This window comes from Carassius carassius, chromosome 7 (assembly GCF_963082965.1).
Source record: "Carassius carassius chromosome 7, fCarCar2.1, whole genome shotgun sequence".
Taxonomy (NCBI): domain Eukaryota; kingdom Metazoa; phylum Chordata; class Actinopteri; order Cypriniformes; family Cyprinidae; genus Carassius; species Carassius carassius.
The window spans coordinates 33,580,760-33,605,531 of record NC_081761.1 but is presented as its reverse complement, the minus strand read 5'-3'; the positions used below and the strand labels follow the sequence as shown (position 1 = coordinate 33,605,531).

The 24,772-nt window shown below is 35.9% G+C and overlaps 3 protein-coding genes across 3 annotated transcripts; 2 read left to right on the top strand and 1 right to left on the bottom strand.

Moving 5' to 3' along the window:
- Positions 1-6,442: 6,442 nt before the first annotated feature.
- Positions 6,443-18,468, bottom strand: aplf (aprataxin and PNKP like factor). The gene is made up of 11 exons (XM_059554671.1): positions 18,267-18,468; positions 18,043-18,135; positions 16,478-16,549; positions 15,308-15,468; positions 14,367-14,547; positions 12,730-12,814; positions 11,594-11,781; positions 10,518-10,780; positions 9,635-9,754; positions 9,035-9,081; positions 6,443-6,817 (listed from the first exon to the last, which is right to left on the bottom strand). The coding sequence occupies exons 2-11, from the start codon at positions 18,133-18,135 to the stop codon at positions 6,630-6,632; spliced, it is 1,398 nt and encodes a 465-aa protein (XP_059410654.1). The 5' UTR covers positions 18,267-18,468; the 3' UTR covers positions 6,443-6,629.
- Positions 18,469-18,575: 107 nt separating this feature from the next.
- On the top strand, positions 18,576-20,243 carry LOC132143995 (F-box only protein 48). The gene is made up of 3 exons (XM_059554672.1): positions 18,576-18,686; positions 19,110-19,423; positions 19,515-20,243. The coding sequence occupies exons 2-3, from the start codon at positions 19,121-19,123 to the stop codon at positions 19,674-19,676; spliced, it is 465 nt and encodes a 154-aa protein (XP_059410655.1). The 5' UTR covers positions 18,576-18,686; positions 19,110-19,120; the 3' UTR covers positions 19,677-20,243.
- Positions 20,244-21,467: 1,224 nt separating this feature from the next.
- On the top strand, positions 21,468-23,832 carry cnrip1a (cannabinoid receptor interacting protein 1a). The gene is made up of 3 exons (XM_059553323.1): positions 21,468-21,771; positions 22,146-22,290; positions 23,542-23,832. Exons 1-3 carry the CDS (start codon positions 21,593-21,595, stop codon positions 23,704-23,706), a joined length of 489 nt encoding a protein of 162 aa, XP_059409306.1. The 5' UTR covers positions 21,468-21,592; the 3' UTR covers positions 23,707-23,832.
- The last annotated feature ends 940 nt before the right edge of the window (positions 23,833-24,772 follow it).

Sequence of the window (24,772 nt, the reverse complement as noted above, 5' to 3'; positions counted from 1 at the left end):
TCTCAACACATTGTTAGCACCTCTTATTGGATCACTTTGAATGTTTCACAAAAAGTGCAAGAACTAATGTAATAATTTTACAGAAATCAATGCCAGGTGTATGTTTTACCAGTGAGTCTGGGTTACTAATGTTAGTCTCCTACATATCGTGTCACTTGCCTGTTCAATAGCAAGCTTTACAAAAAGCATTTGTAATACAAATAAACAGTTTGCAGTTGTTATAAAAAATGTTTTTTATTGACCTTCCTTGTATGTTAGGTTAATTCGGTACATTGAAAAATGAGGTTAAAAACTCATTCAAGCATGAAAAAAGCTTCTTTTTTTTTTTTGAAAGTGCATTAGTTCTGTTTAGGGTCCCATTGTATCAAAACATTATTAAATGCAATTAACTTTCACATTTTGTTTTCTGATTATTGTACATACAATTGTCTATTAAGGTTAATTTCATTGTATTTTTTAAATTGACCCAAAACAAAGACACAGTAACAATAGTGAATAACAGTCACATCTGGAGTCAGTCTGGAAAAACAGTCTGGATGCAGCAGCAACCAAGTTAAAGCTACTATAAAATCTGCCTACTGGGTTTTCACTTGACCTGAGGAACATTTGAAAAAGAAAACATTGAAGAGTAAATCCGAGGTTCATTTGAAAAATGCAATTGTTATTATTCTGGGATCTTAAAAATAAACCAACAGTAAAATGAATATAAAAGGAGGAAGTTAATTTTCCTTGTATTCAATCTATAAGCACACTTTGATAAAAGATGCAGTTCGTTGCCAAATCGATAAAAAGATTGTTTCCGTACATTGCCATCAAAAGTTTAATGAACTGCTTGATAAGCGACTTTCCGTGCGTGGGGACCATGGGTCCCCTCACACATCATGAATTAGGGATTATCATAGTGTGCCTGAATCTGAAAAACACTTCGTTCTGTTCTCGTTTAACTGCCTACGTAGGCTGCATTTTGAGACACTATGTTACATCCAAGCTCTATAAAAAATGAATTCAAGATGGTGGGTGAGGTGGGAAAAATCACTGACTAATTAAAATTAACTATAAAAATGGACTAGGAATGAGAAACTCTTTGGAAATCAAAGTCGTCAATTAGCATTATTTGTGGAGAGGGTTCAAAATCAGCCCAGCCACTCACACAAGTATAAAAATATCAATAAACAAAATTAATGTAGGTTAAAAAAATAAAAACCTGCTTTTGTTGCCAGAACTTTAGTGTAAAGTATGGCAGCAACATTTTTTTTTTTTTGCAAAAGTTTTACAAAGTGAACTTTGTATTAATGGGATTTATAACTGTTAATTATTTTTAACTTAGTGATAGACTGGATACTCAAATTAGTTTAACCTTTCTAATATACTGACAACCAAATTTAAAATACTTAAGAAAAATCCACATGATGAATTCTACAGTTTGTGTGTGTGTGTGTGTGTGTGTGATGTCCCTGATGTGTGCACACAAAAATTCTCTAAATTGTTGCGTTTTTGTCTATTTCCCATCCATTTCTTATGTTCGGTCATTTTTGACCGAAGACCAAGAGTGTGACTATTTTTTTAATGACAACTTAGCCTTAGGACCAATTGTTCGAATCATGGCCTCAATTTTATAAAAAAAAATAATAATAATAATTGTGTTCACATTCCAAGTCAGAGCAGCAACTCCCAAGAAATTGCTTATGTGGAGATAGTTTTATGAATTGCTGGCACTTTATCTATTGTAAAGAACTGTTAGAATTTAAGTTTTCCTGCCAGCTGGCACTGAGAGTCACTGACACTTAATGGTAATGGAGTAAATATATGTGTAAAAAAATGAATACATTAAAATAAAATAAAAGAATTAAAGAAAAGAAAAAGATCCCTACTTTCTATTTTTTCTATGCGAGTTCATGAAATTAATTAGCAAGTTTCGTATTTGGCAGGTGGCATTAGAAGTTTTAGCCTATTTAAAAAAAATGGTAAAGTATGCTTTCTCTCAAATTAATTCATTTTTTTCACCCTCTCTGGACTGTTAAGCCCCCCCTTATCAACAAACAACAAACACAACTTAACTCTAAAATTTTTACCAGTTTTATGGGCACCTATGAAATCATTAAAATAAACTCTTTTTGTGTGTTGCATATCTCAAACTTTTTATGGTTTAAATGGAGTTTCTGGATATTCCAGGTTCAACTTTCAAAGGTATTTATTTGTGGCTTCAACTGTGAACAGTCACATGCATCACCCAATGCTCCCCATCCAAGATAAACCTTGGCCCGAGAAAGACCCCAGTCAGCCAAGGTTTTTTTTTTTTTAATAAAATAAGCTGTTTAAAACACAATATTAAATGTCCCCATTGTCTAAATCAGCACATCTCTGGCTTTGCTTCAGGACACTGATTCTACATTTGACCTAATATGCAACTCAGCACAGCAACAAAGTTAATCATTGTACAAAAAAATGTAATTGATATGAAAAGATAAATAATACAATCCTTAAAATAACACCACAATATATTAAAACTATAATGAGTATTTTCCCTACCTTTAAAATTTTAATACATTCATTTTGATATCCTAAACCAACTACATATGGCTATATATTTTTTTCCCCTTAAATGTCTGTGACCCAATTAGTTTTTAAATTAATAGTTTTGTTAAACAATTTAAGGGAAAACACACTTTTTGGACAAATTTTTGAGTGTGCATTGCAGATATTCTTATATAATATGCTTATACTCAAAACACAATATTCCATCTCACAGCACAAGACTAGATTAAGAGTAAATGTGTGGAACAGCATGTGGAAACAAATGGTTCTGAACTGTTTATCTTTGGTTTTGATGGTGGACACACGGCTGCTCTCTGTTCATTTTCTCTCCTGTCCGGGACAAATAGTGCGTCTGCAGGGATTAAGGTAAGCCAAAAAAGCCACGAGACATCACATTCATCTCGTGGAAATTTTTTAAAACTGACACCTACCAAAAAAAAAAAATGTAATTGTGACTATGCTGCCAGATGAGAGGTCAGGAATGAGCCTGTGTTGGTAGCATGTCGTTGTTTCCCATCTCTTAGAAATCATCTTTAAATCCTGAAGAGAATTTGGGTGAAACTCAGGATGGGTTTGATTTAATCTCTGATTCACTACAGTCAGGCCACTAATGGCATGAATTAAAACTGCCTGATGAACGTGAGACAGATTATTAAGCCAAAACAATGGTGCATATCAGCTTGTTCTCTTGAGAGATAAGAATCATAAAAAATAGTATCTGTATTTTGGAACTAAAGTTGTACTAAGTATTAGTATTCTGGAACTACAAATAATATAAAAAGCATTCTTTCTCCCTTTTAAAAAAGAATATGCATATTTAATCTGCAATCATAGGTCAACTATGCATGAGTATGTTTTAATTATTTGCATAGCATTGTCCCACATTATCTGCAACGTATTGTTTTCTTTTTGGAATATAAATATTTTTTGCTAAAGCATTTATATCAGTAATAAACAATGCTCATACATAGGAGTCATACAAATTAGTGTGTAAAATGCACATGAAACTTGATCACTCCTACCTTCTGGAATAAATTTACATTTGGAGCAGTGTTGGAATGAAACGGATGATTGCAGAAAGACTAAACGTCTGGTTCATTTCATGAGCAAGTGCAACTGTAAGCAACTGCCATAACATATCCTCCCTCACACAGTGTTTATTATATCTCAGATAACAGAAAGAAAATCTCTCTTCATCTGAATAAAAAGAATGGGAAATATTGCCATGGACACAGTTGGAAGGGCAACTGGCACTGACTGTCAGGACCATCGCCCTGAGAAAGAATCTCAATTCGAGTCAGACCGAGCTCCTTTAGATTGATGGATGAACAGCCTGATGTTCAAACCTCCACGAGCGCAGCAGCCGATGAAGCAATACAGAGCATCAAGACTCGTAATTGGTGGTTTTTTTAGCTTCAATTTTTTAAAAGCTGTCCGGTCACATTCTGTTCTCACTGTTTTTGAACTCAAGATGTTTTATGTAAAACAAGGCAGAGAATGTTTTAAAGGGTTAGTTCACCCAAAAATGAAAATTAGACCGTTTTTGTTTACCCTTGAAACATCCGAGGTGTATATGACTTTCTTCTTTCAGACGAATCCAGTCTGTTATATAAAAAATGTATATATTTCCTGATAATTTCATCCAACATGTTCATGTCTTCTTTCTTCAGTCGAAAAGTAATTAATGTTTTTGAGGAAAACATTCCAGTATTTTTCTCCATTTAGTGGTGACTAATGGGTTGCAGTTTCAAAGTGCTCTACACGATCCCAGCAGAAGAATAAGGGACTTACCTGGTGAAACGTCATTTTCTTAAAAATAAATAAATAAATAAAATGTATATAGTTTTTACCCACAAATACTCGTCTTTTATCATGCCAAGGATTAAGTCTGATGGATGCGACATCACATCGCCTGTGACTGGCATCATAGACAGAACTTTAATCTCCAAAAAAAAAAAAAAACATTCTTAAAAATTGTAGCCCACAGAGTTTAGGTCTAGAATTAGAAATTCTTAAACTGCATCAGACAAGGTAAAACTCCTGGGCCCGTATTCATAAAGATTCTAAGAATCCTCTCAGAAAACTCTTAATTTCGCTTAAAATCTTTTACGTAGGAGTCTTAGCTTAAGAGCGATTCGGGACCGATCTGAGAGCAAATCTGAGTAAGGAAAAGACAAAAACGTTCATCTTAGTGAGGAGGCGGGGTTGATCCCGTTGCTATGTATGACACAATCTTTGTTGGTTGGTTGGTTGGTTGTCCAAGAAGGAAAAAAAGAGTGATTTTAAGTATAGGGTCTATTCTAATTCTCAATTTGAATTTACATGCGTAATTTTTCCTATTTGACCGTTCTCTCTCTCTCTCTCACTCACACACACACACACACACACACACACACACACACACACACACACACACACACACACACACACACACATAATATGTGTGTATATAAATCCCTTTTTTATTTACCATGCTTTTAATTTCCAATAAGGTATTTGATTGGCTTAGAATGATAAAAATTGTTCCAGTCTTTCCAATTACAGTGATTGCTGTTCTATTTAAGTGGCGGTTTGAATGTTGGTTTTAATGTATCAAACATGGAATCAAAACCAAGAAGGGCGAGAAAGCCAAACTGGACAGAGGAACAGTGTTTACTGTTAGCCCAGTTAGTGGATGAACACAAGGCCATTCTTAAAGGAAAATTCGGGCCGGGTGTCACAGCAGACATAGGAGCGTATAGCACAAACTATTAACGGTTCATTCCCTGCAGTTTTTTTGAGCCTGCAAGGTGGGAATGTCCAGTGGAAACTAAATGAACTGTGACACAATAAGATGTTCTGAAAGTGCTGTAATTGTTTGTGTGATCACTCTGCTTACAGAAGGTTGTGACAGACCCAAATCATCACTATTGCATTGTTGCATTTTCCCAGTTGGCAAATATCGTAATGTAGTGATTACTTTAATTTCTGGCGCTATAGCATTTCTTCGCTGTGTCGGAGATGTTAGCACGTCTCTAATAAGATCAGTCACAAACATGATCCCTGCACGATCTAATCTATAGCGTCTTATTAACTCTCTGTCATCCATTGTCTGCAACACATTTCTTCTGCCTCTTCGTCTTTCTGCCATTTTCTCCTCTGCTAAAGAAACTCTTAAGCATCTTAAAAGTCCTCGTCTGTGCTCCTAACAAGTTTGACCTTAAGACCTCTTTTAAGGGTTAAGATGCTTTCTGAATTACTTTTTTCTTTCCTAGGATTTTTTTCTTTAATTTTAAGAGTAAATGCCCACATTTCTAAGAATTTTCTTAGAATTTTGTCACTAGGAGCTACTTTTTGCTTTAAGATTCTTTTTGAATACGGGCCCTGATGTTTATTCAAAACCTCCTGTGAACTTCACCTAAAGAGTGCTATCTGAGTGATGCACAGAGTTACTCCCTAAGTAGGGTTCCAAATCGCTCATTTAGGGTTCTATTTCAGTTAGGAGGCCAAACTCATAAAGCAGCAATGTTATACTAGTACCTTTGCTGTTGCTCCATAAATGTCACTGGCAGACAAATGATAAAGAAAGTAAAATGTAGAAATGCCCAATGTATTGTAATTATAGCAATTAAAAAGCATTTTAAAAAACGTGTGCAACTAAACTGTTTATAATAGTGTTTATTTTTCCTATGACTTTAAACCATGGTCAAATCAAGACCCAGCAGTAAAAATAAACAGCCAGACAGTAAAAAAAATGCCCACACAAATATAAAAGACACTTAAAAAGAGAAGGAGCAGCCTTTACAAAAACGCAGACATTATAAGAGAAAAGTTTCAAAATACCTGGCTCTAAAAACAAACCATTAAAAACAAACTAACTAAAAAATTAGATTGTGAAGAAAGATATTTATATATATATATATACACATACTGTATGTGTATGTAAATATATACACACACAAACTTATCTTAAATAGTGAAGGTAAAAGGTCATGGAAAAAAAATCTAACACTAGCACTTTATAAAATGCCTCCTTGGAAAGTATGAGATGTGTAATAGTTGTTGTGAGATTAGTGTCTAGAAGCTGTTTTCATGGAAAATACCCTAAACAAAAGTCACTTCTTCTTCCTGAGGAACGCTTTTGCTTCTTTCTGCAGACGTTTAATGTCCTCTTTGCCACTGTCGTCTGATTCGGGCACATAGTCAGAGTCTTCATCCACCTCCTCCTCACTTTCATCGTTAATAAAGCTGTTTTCGTAATGATCTTCATCTTCACCCTCATCATCAGCAGCTGCGGTCTTGGCTGGGCAAACAAAACAGCATGAAATGTGGTTTGAATGAAAGGTTTGAGACCCGGTTTACTCCTGTATTTCACATTGACCCCTTGTGAATGTAAATACGGCTCAAGAAGAAACCTCTTGCCCAATTGCATGGTAACAAGCTTACATTTTTAAGATCTTCAGAGAACGATAATGCTTCTAAAACAGCTGCAAGCGTCTGTGGTCTCAGGCCTGGTTTTTATGTGGCATCTGGCACGCACTACACTGTTTTATAACCAAAATGGTTATGTCTTCATGAAGCATTAAATGCAAATCACTTATCAGTGAAACCACTGGTGATTGCTAACAATCAAACATCACAAAAGCTAAGATAATAATCTTCTAATGTGTATTTTGATTGATGCTGATGTCCATATGTGCAGTCTGTTCTGCCCCAGGGTCCATGCAGCATGTTTTCAATTAGTTTAAGAGGAGTTTAATTGTGTCAAATGTGACTAGGGCCCAGAGGAGCCTCAGGTTACTCACCAAACATTACACTCATTCAGTCCAAAAGTAAATGATTCAGAATCTGGCATCATTGCTGCACACGGATTTGTGGGTGTTAAATATGCATGAGTTGGAAGAATAAACATATTGTTAATTCTTCATCTCAGAATGTCAAGATTATTGCATCTCAGACAACTGATAGTGTGTAACTGCACTTTAAAAGCTCTTTATACAAATTAAGATGCGATGACATTCCAACAAACCTAGTCAATGATGTAATAGTGGGTCTAAACACCGCCTAAACAGAAGATGATCAACAACTGCTTCTACATCGCTGCCTGTGTAGCCCCGCCCACTGATTCTACATCTGTCTGTTAAGCCCCGCCCACTGCTGTGCAGTGCCAAGTACTGTGGAAAAAAGTCTTTGCATAACCTTACATCTGACCCAAAAATTAGAAAAGAGTAGATTAACATTATTTTTAATGAAGCTGCAGACCACATCATTAAGAACTCAGTCCTATCTTCACTTCATTTTACTGTGAATTCAGGCATAATTCGACATGCGATTTTCAGAACGACTGAAACTAGAAGACGATGCTGTGCTGACTATATTAGTTCCAACAGTAATGTCACAACACAAGTGTGAGTAACTGTTTTTATTACGTTATCACTGTTGCTTTGTCTGTAATGACAGATCATTTTAAACTAAATCACAGCAGTAACAATCTGTGAAGGATGTACTGTCAAACATAGACAACTGTTAGCCAATCACAGCAGTGGGCGTTTACTTCAGAGTCTACAATCAGCCACATCGATTCAAACAGAGCGTTCTGATGAGAGGGGCTAAAAACAGAACAGAAAATAGCCTGTTACTTCTAAATTATGATTTTTTTTATGTAAAAATCTTGATTATAAGTGGACCTCAGGGAACAGTACAAAATAATAAAAAAGGCAGTTCATGACCCCTTTACGACATGCTGATTTTTTAAGTAAGATGTCAGGAAGCTTTCAACATGACTCACTGCTGCACTTAGATATCAGAATATCAATATTTTCCTGTGGCAAAACGCTGCAAAGTTGATTGATTTCAAATAACTGTTTTAACTTAAAGGGACAGTTCACCCAAAAATGAAAATTCTGTCATTAATTACTAACCCTCATGTCATTCCGAACATTTAAGACCTTCGTTCATCATCGGAAAACAAATTAAGATATTCTTGATGAATTATGAAAGCTTTCTGACCCTCCTCTAGACAGCAGGGATCTTAACACGATCAAGGCTCAGAAACGAATCAATGATCTTTTGGCAACTGACCTTTCACTTTTTAAAAGACGTATTCTTTGGGGGGTTTAAAGCACTCCATTATCAAGCACCTGGTCATTTGAGATGCTAAACCTTCCAAAACATTTCAAAGTAGAGATTTATGTGTCTAATTCAAGAGCCTCACTCAGCTTTCGTGGTCTGCACTGCACAATTTATTTCTAATGAAAACCTACATGCAGAAAAAAACCTGTATAATTCTGATAGTAGTCCAGAAGATGAAGTAAAGTGGAAAATAATGTGTTTTTGAACCTTAATTAAACTGCATAAACACATTTCATTACACCAAATACACAAAATAATGTTCTTTTTTTAGCAACGTCCTATGATCCCTTTAAACTTAGAGCTCAAGATCTGAACAAACCTTTCATCTTACAACAAATATTTAATAGTGGCACACAGTTCACATTAATTCACATGTAAAAATACTCACGTGGTGATTTAGTGTGTTTGTAATCTTTCCTGTGAAGCAGATTCTTCCTGCAATATTGAGGCAAGCACAAAGAAGAAGGAACTTTAAACAAACTATAGAGTTACACTTAATCTAATAGACTTTTCACTTAATGCAAGACTGACAAATCCTTTTTTTTTATGCATTGGGCTATTTTGGATACCTAAAATATCTTCTGTCAGACTAGTGGAAAGAAAATATTCAAAATACACAAGTGATAAATAAAATACACAGAATCCACTGTGAAAAAGCCTTTATGTCAACAACATGAAACAAGAATTTCTAACCCGGCTTTATCCGATGCTCAGATTTCTGCAAATTAGTGCATACTTAATATTTTCTTCCTGAGCTCCACTTACAGTGTTTCTTATAATGATGTGTTAAAGTGGACAGTCTTATGTTAATATGCTCTGAATAAGTCAGTTTTCAAAAGTGAATTATTCTGAGCAGGACGTTTTGAGTTCTGATAGTGACAGTTTTCATAGTACAATGGATTCTCAACTCAAGATATCCAAAAACAAAGTACACTAAATATGCATTTAAATGAAGTATTGTGGTGTGGTTAAACTCGTTGGTTGTCACCTGTAGCAGTGGGTACCGTACGGACACTCAGGCCTGTCATCGTCATCATCCTCTGTCTCCTCTTCCGCATAGTCGCTGTCTGCAGGGTGACTGCACTCCTGAAAGTGGACCGGATTTTTCCTGGCGAGAGGAAAAACACAATTGCTGAGTGATATGCAATGCACGCTGAAACACAATAAGGCAAATGAATCCAATCACAAGCATTCATGCAACTTAATTACACTGACAGCTAATCTAGTACTATTCAACAGCATTTCAGCTGTTCATTTCATCTTGTTGTTATCATTCTGTGACCCATCATAATGCAAAATTTAAACTAAATGAGCAACAGAATGAAACTCTGAAAACTGAAAACTGATCTCAGTTAGAGTCACTTTTTAAAGTGCATGAAGCTTCTTTATGGCTGTGTCTAAAGGACAGTTTGGAAGGGAAGGAACAAAAAAAGATGCATGGTATGAGAGTCCCAACAGAAAACACGGCGCACAAATGCAAACAGTTTACAACCGCGTGTCACGCTTCACCGCTGCGTTTGGGCCAGTGCCCTCCAGCTAAAATACCAACTTTGTTTTATCTCTCAGCTTTTTTGTATTAAAAATCAACGTCAGAGAAGCAGACGTTAGGGAAAACATCTGCGTATGTCTCTGAAATAACTCGCACACTATTTCTCACAGAAGCTTTTGCTTGAAATGGTTTCATTCTTAATCCTCTTTTAGCATCTTATCTTTGAGATAATATGAGCTCCAACAAACTAATTAGCAGTGTTGATCTAGAAATATTTCAAGTTAGGTTTATGCCACTATACTGTCTTGAGGAGTGATAGTAGTAATGTCTAAACATTGACTTGTCAAAGCTAAAAAGGTTCTTCAGTCCTGCGGTGCAGTACCTGTAGCAGGAGATGCCGTAAGGACACTGTGGCCGTCGCTGTTTTTTCACCTTACTGGGGCTTGTTTTGCTCTCCGTGACCTTTGAACTCTGCATGCATCCCTGGCTGACCTGAGAATAACTGGGATCTTCTGCTTGTGTCTTTAAGTCTTCAGCTTGAGCTCCTGGTGTGACCTCGGCTCCATCACGCTCCATCAAACCGTTGCTGTTCTCTTCATCCGGGACTGATCCGACTCTGCTGCTCTTGGAAGTGGTTGATTCCTCCTGTCAGGACATCCATGCACACAGTAAATACTCCGTTCTGCTTACATTTCAGTGCAACACAGTGCAGGTATTAGCTGTATTCTGGTAATCATTTCTAGCAGTTTTTACTAATAAAATGTACTATTAAAAGGTAGACAAACAAATGTATACAATAACAACAAAACAAACTGTACAAATATTAAAGTAAAAAAGGAAGAGGATTTATTCGTTATTTTTACTATTCAAGATTATTAATACACCCAAAATGACAATATGCCACCAGAGTGACAAATTTATTAGGTAATATAAATACAAACACAAAATGAGCAAGCTTTTTACAATTTACTTTTTTTTTTAATACAATTTATAATATATATTTTTATACTGCTAATTTTACAAAATGACAGCAACAGCAAATTATAACAGTCAATAGATAAATAGTACAATTTATTAATGATAATACTTAATAATAATACAAATATTATTATTAATTATTTAATTATTATTAAATATATGAATTATTATGATTATTATCATATTATTATTATTATTATTATTAATAACATACCATTTATAATTATTAATTATTATTAATATTATCATCATCATTACATTTTACTACTTACTGGTACTTATTTGATATCGCTGTAATTTTATAAAATTGTATAATTATACAAACAGTGCATACATCAAGTAACCACAAAGTTAAAAAGTTAATAATAAATAATTGATATAATCATTAAATTATTTATACATACATACAGTATAATATAATGTAATAAACAGTATACACTAGGGTCAGTAATCCCATATTGTGTAAAACAACTGATTTACCTGCGGCCCAGACTCATCTTCAGAGTCACTCTTCAGTCTCTTTGCTTTCCTTTTGGGCATCTCTTCCTCCACCTCCTCTTCCTCAGATGACACCGGCTTGGCTTGAGCACGTTTGGGTGCAGCTGTCCTCTTGGGTGTAGCCACTCGTTTGGATTTTGTAGGTGTGGCCTTCACCCCTGAGCTCTCACCTGCTCCAAAACAGCCAGAAAAACACTGTTATTGATGGATAATGACGATACTTGCAAGTTTTTGGTCACTACATAATTCAAAACAGACAAAGAGTAATAATCACGAGTGAAAAGTACAAGGAAAAAAATTCTTAAAATCGTGGTCTCCTGATGCAGTATGAACTCTATGATCTGTAGGACCACAACGGAGTGAAAATCACCCCAGAGGGGCTCCAGATGGACCTGTAGCACTGAGAAGGTCAGAGATTACAGGTGACATGGATGTTTCGCAGACAGAGAGAACAGTACAGTTACTGTATGACTCATGAGTCAGTGTCTCCAAACATCTGTTCATCATGGTAAGTGTGTGCAGATGAAGAGCACATGTGTGTGCTGTGCACTGAGCAAGAAGAGGATTGCTCAACTCTTGATTCAGTCCAAAATGACTGTTGCAGGTGCAAGAAAAGAGCTCTCCGGCTCTGCTCACAAGGGCTTGAAAGTCCTCCCAACTGCGCACTCACACACTAAAGCATCCGTAACCCGTTTTAACTGCAGTTTCAGTTTCAGACATACTCGTGCTCAGAAACACAAGACAGACAAATACACATGATGTTTTGAAACCGGGTCCTACTGATAAACAAAGCTGAGTCAGTAGCACACTTGCTCTTTTTCGTGAGCACATTAGCGATACATTTGCATTTCTGGAGACCTGCGGGATGCAGGGGAGTAACCCTGAGGATGAGGAGGACATCTGGGCCCAATCTGAACCCAGTCTGACTGCGTCGAGTCATAGGTCTGTAACTGATTTGACAAGTGGATGGGGACTAACTCGCTCTGCTTTCTCCACTTTGTTCCTCAACAACAGGCTGAGTACAGTCACCGTGATGACTGGACACTTGGCAGATGTTTTTTTTTTTTTTTTAAGTGTGAACAGACAGAACACTGGATCTGTTGCGATGGGGACGGTACCTTTGGCTGAAGCCATCATCCAGGCCGGCAAGATCCGCTTCTTCTGTGGCACATCAGACTCGTCCTGTTGGCTCTTTGTGGATGCCTTGAAAACACAAGATAGAAACAGATTTGAAAATGACAATATACAGGGTATCGAGGAGTTTACAAATATACAGAAAATGATAAAAACAGTAGCGTACAGAAGCAAAGTGGGTATAGATAAGAAAAGTATATAGACGATGAGTACAGAAAGACAGGGTATAGAAACTTACGTATAGACAGAGAGGTATAGAAGAGTGAAACTTCAAGATTTATTTTTTATAAATATAATAAATAAATCACATTTAAATCATGTATAAAAAATTAATACATACAAACATGGTTGATGTTATAGGGAAAAAAATTGCTTAATGTTTATAAATGTATATAAATGATGTATTTTGAGAGTTGTAATAAATAAAGACAATAGTAGTCAATATTTAAGTGATACAGAACAGTAGGTTATAGAATTATATGTAAACAGACAAAGACAGGCATAGAAGAGAGAAATTATAGAGCTGAAAGTAAGCTATATAGTTTTGTATAGAAAAAATATAAAACTGAAAACAGATGAGTATTAAATATGCTTATGATTTCTGATAAGGAAATACACAGCAAACAGAGAGCAGATGATGTGACAGGAATAAACAAATAATAGTCAAAGCAGCAATAACAGCAGGGTGAGTCCTGCTGCTCCTGGAATAAAACGAGTAGCAAAGAAAGTCCAGCAAAAAGAAACATCAGGATACAATACAATCATGCATGGGTCCATATGTTTAAAGGGACAGTTCACCCAAAAATGAAAGTTCTTCATCATTTAGTCACCCTCAAACCTGGATGAGTTTCTCTCTCCTGCTGAACACAAAATAAAGATATTTAGAAAAATGGTGGTAACCAAACAGTTGACGCTTATCATTGACTTCCATTATAACTTTTTTCATACTATGCAAATCAATGAGAACCTGTTTAGTTACATTCTTCAAAATATCTTCTTTTGTGCTCAGCATAAGAACGAAACTCAAACAGATTTGGAACAACTTGAGTGACTAAATGATGATGACCACATTTTCATTTTTGGGGTTAACTATCCCTTTAAATAGCCAAAGTCCTGACAAAACCTACAATCCGGTCAAAGCTATTCCACTTTTCAAACGTTTGGAGTCAATAAGATTTTAATAAGAAATGAATATGTGTTTATTTAGCAAGGAAGCGTTAAACTGATCAAAAGTGACATTTATAATGTTACTAAATATTTGCATTTCAAATAAATGCTGTTGTTTTAAACTTTCAAAGAATGGTTTTCATAAATATTCAGCACAACTGTTTTCAACACTAATTATAATGAAATGTTTTTAGATATTTCATAAATTTTTCTAATCAGAATCAGATCAGAAAATGTTTTCAAAACAATGGCAAGATATGCTATGCAGTATAAAAATGTTTCCTATACTATACATTTACTGATGAAACCATCAGAAAAGGGGCAATAGTCTGGAAACAATTTCTTTTTCCATACTTATCCAAACCTTTGAAATACCATACTTTTTCATACTGCATAGGAAGATTTTTTTTAATGTTCAGGAACCCTGGTAAGAAGTATGCAAAAACACACACACCTCATTTAGAGAGGAAAGCGTGTGTGGAGGATGACTCGTTCCTTTATCTTCTGTGAGTGTGGTGCACAGGGTTGTGGGCGTGCGGCTGCTGGCTTCAAGTGTGGCTGAGTCTAGAGAAAGTGCTGCTGGTCCACTCGAACACTTCTCCACCTCCATCTCCTCCTCAAACCCCTGACTGTTTCTGTGAAGAACCAGCGGTGAAAATCACTGTAAATGGCCTATATCTCGCCAGTCTTTAAAACAATTCATCAACAAAAACAACAATCCCTCGTCAGCATGAGCACACCGTAAAAGAAGACAGCCACCGAATAGACTAATTTCACAGTTGAAATGCATGACTTTTAAATGCATGCAAATCAGCACATTCAGAATGTGTTCGTCACAGCAGATCTTATCATGTGTTTATCATCTGAGCATCCGTTTTGAACGTGCCTGGTGTGCTCATTATAGAGAAAGACAATAAAAGTGCTCTTTGATGTGAACCCAGCGGTCACAGATCGGTTTGAAGAGAAAAGGTCAAAATGAACATTCAACCAGACGCTGATTATCATATCTAGAGAGAACATAGATAGATGAGATAAATGACTGGTTTTAATAAAGGATGCTATTTTAAGAGGACAAGCATGAATGTATTTGAATATTCATGAGGGTGAGAATATATTTCACTTCCATAATGTGACAGCATTCAACAAGAAAACTATGTAGCACTTCATCGTATTCATAAGGAATTATTGAATCGAATTTGAACATATTAGTGCCAATTTGATTTCATGTTGACTTTAAACAAATGCATTCAACGCCAATATATTAAGCCTTTCCTTAAAGAAGTAAAATAAATAGAGAGGTTGCTGCAAATCATTGCACGCCTGCATAGCCAATCAGACGGAGCTCTGTAGTTGTTGAATTATGAATGAATGCCTGTGAGTGACCAGCTGAATCACCTCAGGGTTTGATCATCTTCTTTGACATGCACTCTGTAGATGTATTTCCCAGGCATGAGAGAGAAGATGTCGCCCTCCTTTAGGCAATGCCACTGGTCCTTCTCCAGCGGCTGAGGCGCAGCCACAATGTTCGTCTGAATAAAACATGGGTTCAGGTGCGTCTAGAGGATAGCAATGAGAGGAATACTGGTCAATCACATGCAAATAATAAGCCTTTTTGCATTTGTCTTTTACATAAAGGCATACTCAGAATTACTTTGCCACCTTGTGTTGAAAGAGACAATGAGGAGAGGAAGGAATCAGGCAGGATTTGTCTCCTGTATGAGTGCAATGTTTCTGATGCATGTGCACAAATGCTAAGCCATGGCTTCGACAACAATTACTTTCAACAAAATTTGAGCCTGTGGCTTTTTTTTTTTTTTTTTTTAGTATTTTTTATTATTATAGGTTTAATTAATTTTTTAGCATTTGCTATATTTGTTAGTTTTATACTTTTTGTACTAAGTATACTAACTTTGTACTAACTGCGCTGGGGTGGTGTTGGTGCAGTGGATAAGACACATGCCTTTGGTGTGAGAGACCCAGGTTCAAATCCACTGTGCAACACCAATGTGTCCCTGAGCAAGACACTTAACCTCTATATAGCAATTGTAAGTCGCTTTGGATAAAAGCATCAGCTAACTGAATAAATACAACTCGAATTTCTTTTTAAAATGCATTTTTTTTTAACTTTTTCCCCATCTAATATTTATATTTATGTTATTTCAGATGCATTTTAATGAACAAAAACAATTTAATAGTTTTAGTTAACAATAACAACACCGATTTAAGCTTGTGGAGCTAGAAATGTGTAAAGAATTATCTCAGTTAGGTATCAATAATCTGAATATTCATGAGAATCATGAATCAAGGGCTTGTTATATACTCAGAGGCGAAAGATCAATAGAGGTGAACATTGCCCAAATGCAATCATCGTTGCTATGACAGCATGACTAACAGACAATAACAACACATATAATTAAGAGAGACAGCTGCTCAAGAGAGAAAGATGCTTTTGATGTCTTCTTAACATCAAAGGGCGAGTGCCACTTTTATTCGACAGAAGAGTATAAAATGACAAAACCACAATCATGACTCTCAGCCCACATCAGATGACTAACAAAAACCTACAGGCTTCAGACGCAGCTGGCCATTCAGGTTCTCAAGGACGCCATGGTTTCTGGACACTCTCTTATCATTCACCTGGTGGAGGACAAAGACAAAGTGAAATGACGCTGTTTCTGAAAATGTATGAATGTTTCTGTTGAATGGTGCAAAACGTTAAAAGTTTGGGTTCTCTAAGATTTTTTTTACTTTTATTCAAGTATGCATTCAGCTGATCAAAAGTGGCAATGAAGAAATTTCTAACATTACAAAACATTTCTACACTTGAATAAAAATTCTGTTCTTTTGAACTTTCTACTGGTCAAAATATCCTGAAAAGGAAAATGTAATAATTTCCCCCCCAAAAAAAATCAATTAGCACAACTGTTTTGAATATTGATAATTATAAGAAATGTGTCTTGGACAGCAAATCAGCATATTAGAGTGATTTCTGAAGGATCATGTGACACTGAAGACTGGAGTAATGATGCTGAAAATTCAGCTTTCCATCACAGGAATAAATTACATTTTAAAATATATTCAAATATAAAACATTTATTTTGAACTGTAATAATATTTCACAATATTATTAGTATTTAATGAATTTTTTATTATTTTATTATGAATTTAAATTAAATTAAATTAAATTTGCTGTCGCTAAAATACTTATTTTAAAAACATTTTGAAAAATCTTATCCACTTCAAATCTCTGAACAGTAGTGTATGTATTGCTATAGTGTTCAATGGCACCCACCGCTATCATAAACATTGTTTGCTGAGTGAGTGTCAGCTCAGTGTCATTCATTGTGTAGCAGAACATTACAGTGACACCATGAGGTCACTTCACTGTGATCTGGGTGATTTAAAGACCTCATGATATGAAACGACTCCAGCTTTCTGTTTTGTCTTCTTGACATATTTTCTTATGAAACAGGAAGCTGGCGTAAGATAAACAAGATAGGTTTTTTGCAAGATAAAGATTTTAAATGTATTTATTTATATACCAAAGGCTGTGTATGTGTACACTAGCATATAAATGACCTTTAAATGACAAACTCCCTTTTTGATTTTACTGGGTCTTAAAAATAATTGTCTATGCTTTATTGTCAATTCATGGACCCCTCTATGAGATATTTCACCTCAGTACGTCACCCATTTCTAACCCTCCGACATAAGAGTTTGGGTGCCATCTTGAGGGCTTTGATTGTCATTGCTCAATGATAAATGCCTCATGCATGAAACTGAAAGTAACACATTTATCTTGTATGTTCTGCATTAAACCAACAGGAAGAAAACATTCAATATGCCAAAACATATATCTATATAAACTCACTGCACATGATGCCAAAACATGCAGCTTTAACATACAGCCAGTCTACTTTATTTGGGCAATTCCTCCATGACTATTTACCTTTGAAAATGCATTTCTATAAAAGTGCACAGCAGACTTAGCTCAAGTTTAGCCACTTAAAAAATTGTTAATTATAACTCAAGAATTTGGACAATGGAAAGCGCATTAGCATGCAATTTAATATATATTTAAGAAATATTGGTTAAAAAAATACGCTACATAGTACAAATAGTCCACTTACCCCTAGAAAGGGTCCTCTCCCCAGGACAGTTTCTCCATGGGGCAGCTCTATAGGACTGCCACCGTCAACCTGCTCCAGCTCAAAGCCTGGCATCTGTGCAGAAGAATTAAAGTTCACTGTAACTAACTATAAAGTGTATACAAATGCTGATTTGGGCTCGCATGCGCTGCTATTTTAAAACTTTCTCAGTACAGACTCTCCTATTATTACTTGAAATGACTTACTATTTAATTGGGCTGCGAAGACGAACTTGTTACAGTCAACTTTTCGCTGCTTTGTGAACATGAAAAACGTTGAAGAAGCTAACTGCGCTTATTAAATGAGATGTGGAACAAGAAACGAATAATAATTATCGGACTTCCGGTGAACCCCGCGACGAGCATGCGCTGTATAAACACGCGCGTGGGACCCTTTCTAAACGTTAACCACAACGGAGCACAAATTTAGGACACGAATACTTAAAACTGTAACATATAACGCAAGTTCTAAACTACTAATGCAGAATTAAAACTCAAATTTCGAATTTCCGCTGGAGAGACGCGCATGCGCAGTGGGAACGGGCGAGGTTTGTCTTCTAAGGTTTCCGGTGTAAACAAACGCAGACATTTAAACCCTCCTCCGCTGTCAGAGAGACGCCTCCCTCGGTTTGTGTCTGTACAAATACAACTATATATATATTTTATAAATATCATTAATTTGTTGTACAGAATAGAGTTATATAGATGTGAGATGTTTCTTATTTGTTTTTAAAATCGCATTTTTTTATCGGTTTGGAGGCTTTTTCCACGAACGGATACTGCGATCGTTCAACTACATGTATTTATGTCAAAATCTGAAATCTGAGGGTGCAAAAAAAAATTAATACTGAGAAAATCACCGTTAAAGTTGTCCAAATTAAGTTTTTAGCAATGCATATTACTAATAAACAAGTGTATTGTTGGCTACTGCTACAAATATACTTGGGCTAAGTTACTTATGACTGGTTTTGTGGTCCAGGGTCACTTATGTATCTGTTATACAAACAACTGGTGTTAGACTCAATGACAATCAAAGTGAAACTGTTCTAGGACGCTGAGAGATGCAGAATGTCTGTAAAAGGAGCAACAGTGCAATCTTCAGTCGAGATAGAGCATCGAACGTGAAATCTGGTGACCAGGATCCACTTCAGCAGAACTTTACAGAGACCCTCCCTACAGAGATGAGTGTTAGGATCTTCAGTGAGCTGGACGTCAGGAGTTTGTGCCGGGCCTCGCTCACCTGCAGACTCTGGAATGATGTAATCGAGAGCAGCGATCAGCTGTGGAGGAGCCACTGTCTTACAGTGCTGGCTATCTGCCGGAGGGATGTGGATGGGGACAGGCTTGCTGGGTGTTCATGGAAGGTTATTGCTGTTAAAATTCTGCTGCATTTTGTTCTTATCTCTGCTGGTTGTTTCTTATTCACCTTTCTTTTTTTTTCTTTTGTTGTTCCAGGTTACTCTTGTGCGTAACTACAGGAAAGGCTGTGTAAAGCGGAGGTGGCTGAAGGGCCGATACAGTAACATCCGCTCTGCTGACGAAATCCCGCCTAACAGCATGTGTCCACTGGACGTGGAGACCTGGGGAGAGATACTAGAGGCAGAACGAGATAGATAGAGCAGAGAGAGGCTTTTGGGATCCTGCCAACGGACTGAAATATATCAGCTGTGTCTACAATTGAAGCACTAAGACTGAAACATTTGCTGGGCAAATAATTTTATAATCGGTATTGCAAAAAAGCACAAAGAGTGTGGCGGCCAGAATACATGATAATGTGGCTTTTGTTAGCAAACATTTTAGTTGTATTACCTTAATTTGCTTGAGACTGTTATGGAAAATAAGATTTTATAGGTTTCATATGATGGAATCATTTTATAGATGGATGTTTTCTTCCCTCTTTTTGTATAGATCAACAAAACTGTGCACATTTGGATTTAAGTATTGATTTTTGTTAATTTATTTGATTTTTAGAGTCACTGCCAAAAAGTGTTTTGCCTTAAATCATGCAACTAATATTATATCAAAGCTAATATATTAATGAATATTATGTGACCTAATGCTATACTTCCCTCTTCAGTGCTGGCCTCTTTATCCATTTCTGCTGCTATCTGTAATATGCAAATGTCTTTATAACCACACAATCATTTAAAACCATATAGAAAAATTGTTAAATTCAAAACACAGTTTTTGTAGTGTAAAATGCCTTTTTTCATACATACAGCATTCATACAGAAATCAGTATGTATGAACTAGCACTGTGGAAATGGAAAGCCTATTTCATTTTAAAAAAAGAAACAATACAGTGAAAAGAACATTGTCTTCCATTTTTTCTGTCTTATCTCCACGTTTAACTCCGAATTACAGTCAAAACTGTAGGTAAAGAGAGAAAGGGAGAAAAAAGTGACCGAAACATGAGCTGAGATATTTAAGATGACATGAAATATTTTAACCAATATGTAGTTGAGGGTGGAATTAGACACATACAATGTAGCAAAATGCAAAACAACAAGAACAAAAACTAATTTTCTCATCCATTCACTGCAAATTATCCACTGATGAGCAAGTGATGTAATGCTAAATTTCTCCAAATTTTTCCATCTTTTTCTCCATCTTGGATGGCCTGAGAGTGAGTACATTTTCAGAAAAATTTATTTTTTTGTGTGATCTATTCCTTATGAACTCATAATGGAGGAATCTGTGAGATAAAATTATTATGAATGTTAAATGAGAATATAACTTGCATCTACTTATCTGATTAATCAAATTATGTATATTCCTCTTCATCATATTATTTTAAATGGCATAAATGTAATTTTAAATGACACTATTATAGGTCTGACTCTCCATTAAAAGTCCACACACATCCTGTTTTAATTAGAACTATTGTTTTTATATAACTACTACTGTTTGTTGCAAAGCTTTCTGGAAAGACAAAAATCACGTAAACGTATATACCTCTTCAAAAAACAGCCTATTAAAAATGGGTTTATAAATAATTTAGTTAATTATATGAATGATTTATTAACATTTCAAGCTCACTAAACACGTAATAGCAGTGTTTTGCGTTTAGTACTTTTAAAAATGTATTTTTTTCCCATGCATTATAAAAATGGCCCAGTATATGAGTCTTCAGTTTCAGCACTTTGGACAGGGACTGTTTTTAATCGCGAGGATAACAGAGAAGGACGCAAACACAGTTGGATTAGGATCTAAATCTAATGCTTAATAAACTATTTACACTATTTTTGTATCCTAGAATACAACACACATGACTAAAATACATAAAAAAACAATCTAGAGTAGAAGTACCTTTTTTATTGTGCGATACCCAGCACGAGACTAATGGCCATTAGTGCATTATATGAGCCAAGTTTATCCATATGCAAAAGCATCGATGTATGCTGCTTGGCTAACATGGGTGTGATGGCTTGTGTAGACGTCACAGCATCTCTCAACAGCTTCCTGGGGCCATCCGTCATCCCGTTAATGACGGGGAGCCCTGGAAATACATCGACCTCCGTTATCTCGCAACCATGACCGACGTTCCGGCGATAATAAACATCGCAATTTCCTTGAAAATCCAACCCAATGACGGACCCGTGTTTTATAAAGTGGACGGGACGAGGTTCGGCCAGAGCAGGACAATCAAATTGCTAACAGGATCGAAATACAAAATCGAAGTGATCGTGAAGCCGGGTAACGCGGAGGCCACGTAAGTCGAATAGCTACGCGGTTAAACTGATCCTGTTTATATGCCTTTGATATTAAACGTGGTTGCAAAATAGCTATTAGCACTCGATGTTTTTCGCAATCCTGAGGAAGAAAGGTGCACATGCGCTTCTGTAAGAAATTAACTATATCGTATATGTGATGCAGCATTACTAAATAGACTGCTGCATGTCAACATAAGGCGATTCTTTATTTGCGCAGTAGCCTGCGTTATTTAGAAACGCTGTAAAACTGAGCCATGGGGATGTGTTACGAGTGCACGAGCCTTTAATGTTTAATCGACAGAAGGAATTTCAGATGCGTGTCAATTAAGCTAAACAGGCAGATAGTCTGACGCTTGTTTGAATGGGATTTCAGCACAATGGGAATCGGCGGAAAGAGCTTCCCTCTGGAGCAGCAGTCCAAAGATGAGGAGCAGATCGTCTACAATGGCTCCTACGACACTGAGGGAGTGCCACACACCAAGAGCGGGGACAGACAACCTGTGCAGGTCTTCATAGAGGTAACACAGCCCAGCCTGGACTCGGGATTGAATAGAATAAAATAGAATTCATCGTGAAGTCGTGTGGAGATGCTAAATTGTTCATACTGAGGATTAGGGCTTTGACGCTAAACTCAGGCTAGGCATTAGATTTAATTTGTAACTGGTATACCGCATTTTTTTAGCTATGGACCTAACTATGCTGCAGATTACTGAGAAGGTTGTGCTTCTGTTACTTTGCATGATTTGTGATCTGCACCTGCAGACAGATGATAAAACAGGCAATCAGACCCTAGTTTTAAAGTCATATCTGTCCGATTGTCACAGATTGGGGGATGGGCTCTTTGACCTGGACCAATAAGAAACCAACACCACATAGCAACCTCATATAAACACCATGGCATCTAACAGGGCTCTAGAAATCATGTCAAATAATGATCCACCCCCATTACTTTAACTAATCAAAATATTTTAACCAATTTCAACTTCATTTTTTGATTGATTGATTATATTTTAAAATTTAAGACAGTAACTGCATTTAAGTTGTAGAGTAGGTGGAAATTGTAAGTGGAGATTTTATTTGAGTTTTTTCAGAAATATTACAAAATGTAGTTTATTGATAGATTACTTTGCTAAATTCTATTTTCTAAAAGTCAAGAATGTTAAGACTCAATAAAACATCTTTTATTACACTTTCATAACATCTTGTTGCCAAAACACACGCACACACACACACATATATATATTATTATATATTATTTCAAGAAATGGAAAGCAAGTTTGCACACTGAAAAAAAACTTTTTTGTAGGATTTACTTTTGGTGAAACAGTTTGCACTGAATACAAAACATTACAAAGAAATGGAAAGCAATTAAACATGAATTAAACTTGACAATTTTTAAGAAAATTAAATTGTAATTTCTTTTACTGGAATAATGTTTCATTTAAAACTTCAAAAAATATTTGTAAAGTGCAGACAAGTGCAACCTGTAATACATAAAATAATTGTAAATCTGAAAAAAAAATAACTGCATAAACTACAATCAAAATCTATGTCAGGTTGCTACTGTACATGTTTAAATGGATAGTTAACGAGTAACATATCATGTTTTTATCTTTTTTACTGTGTCAAAGCATTGTGTTGATTTTGCATGGTTACACAAGCACCACCCCTCTGTAACTAAAGACAAATCTGTCAGCCAGCTGATTGAGTATACAAAAAGAACTGATCTGTAAAATGTTTCTAAGCTTCCATCTTCTGTTTGTTGCCAGTTCAAAGATGCCGGCATGTTTGAAACCGTATGGCAAGTGAAATACTACAACTACTACAAGAGAGAGCACTGCCAGTTCGGCAACAGCTTCAACTGCATCGAGTATGAGGCTAAGCCTAACGAGACCCGCAGCCTCATGTGGATAAACAAAGAGGTCTTCCTGTAAAACACAAGCGGAGCAGCAGCAACAGACCTGCACAATATGTCCTGTAACCATCATGGGGCCGCTGTGTGCGAGATAGATGACTGCAAAGTGCTCAAGTGAAGTAAGATGTGACTAAGGCTCCAAACAAGTGATCCATCAGGGTATCTTTTCACCAGCCAAGCACTGCATCTATTCGTTGTACCACCATCTGAACATTCAGAATTTCTCCCCATTTATGTCCCTTCCTCTGTATCTCATCTAAATTGGTGAAACTTTGAAATAATTTGGCTGAAAGTCTCCATGGGAAAGGTTATTTGAATGAGACCGAATTCACAACTCTCTCTTGGTCATTTGCACAGCACATATCAGCTCTATTATGGTTACAAATACACCGAGACCATCTTTCATCAAGACTCAGATGAGAAATCTGCAATGCAGGCCTGTATTTACCCCAGCGGTTTGCTGTTTTGGAGACAGGCAGTGCTCCACAATGCTTGCTCAGAAAGGTGCTGTATGAACGTATACAGGCTATACATGATACTCTATTATATGTATATTATAATATTATATGAGTAAAGACCAGTCAGTTAATAATGTGGTCTTTTGGGACCAGCGTAAAATAATTATTTATTTGTGACAGCGTGTTTGATACTGTATTATGTGAATGGATGTTTAATAATTTACTATTTTGTGTTGTTCACTGCTTATATATGTTGCCTATTTTTCACAGAAGCATTAGTTAACTGGAGTTAATCAGAAATGCAGTTGCTTAATTCTATGCCTATTTTTACTCATATTCTGATTATTTGTTTGCTTGTTTGTTGCTGAATATCAATCTTGATTTTGAAGGAGACAAACTTTTGACCTTTTTGTAAGAATATAAACAATCTTGTTGTTTTTAAAAATACATTTTGGTTTAAGATAATAATACCAGCCAATAAAAGACCAAAATAAAAAGGAAAGTACAAAATAAGAAAATAATGCATGGTGTAATGAATTCTTACACAATTGTAATGAATCATATTTATTACAAATAACAAAAATATTTTATACTTTTAATTTTATTTAGGAATGTTAAAAATGTATC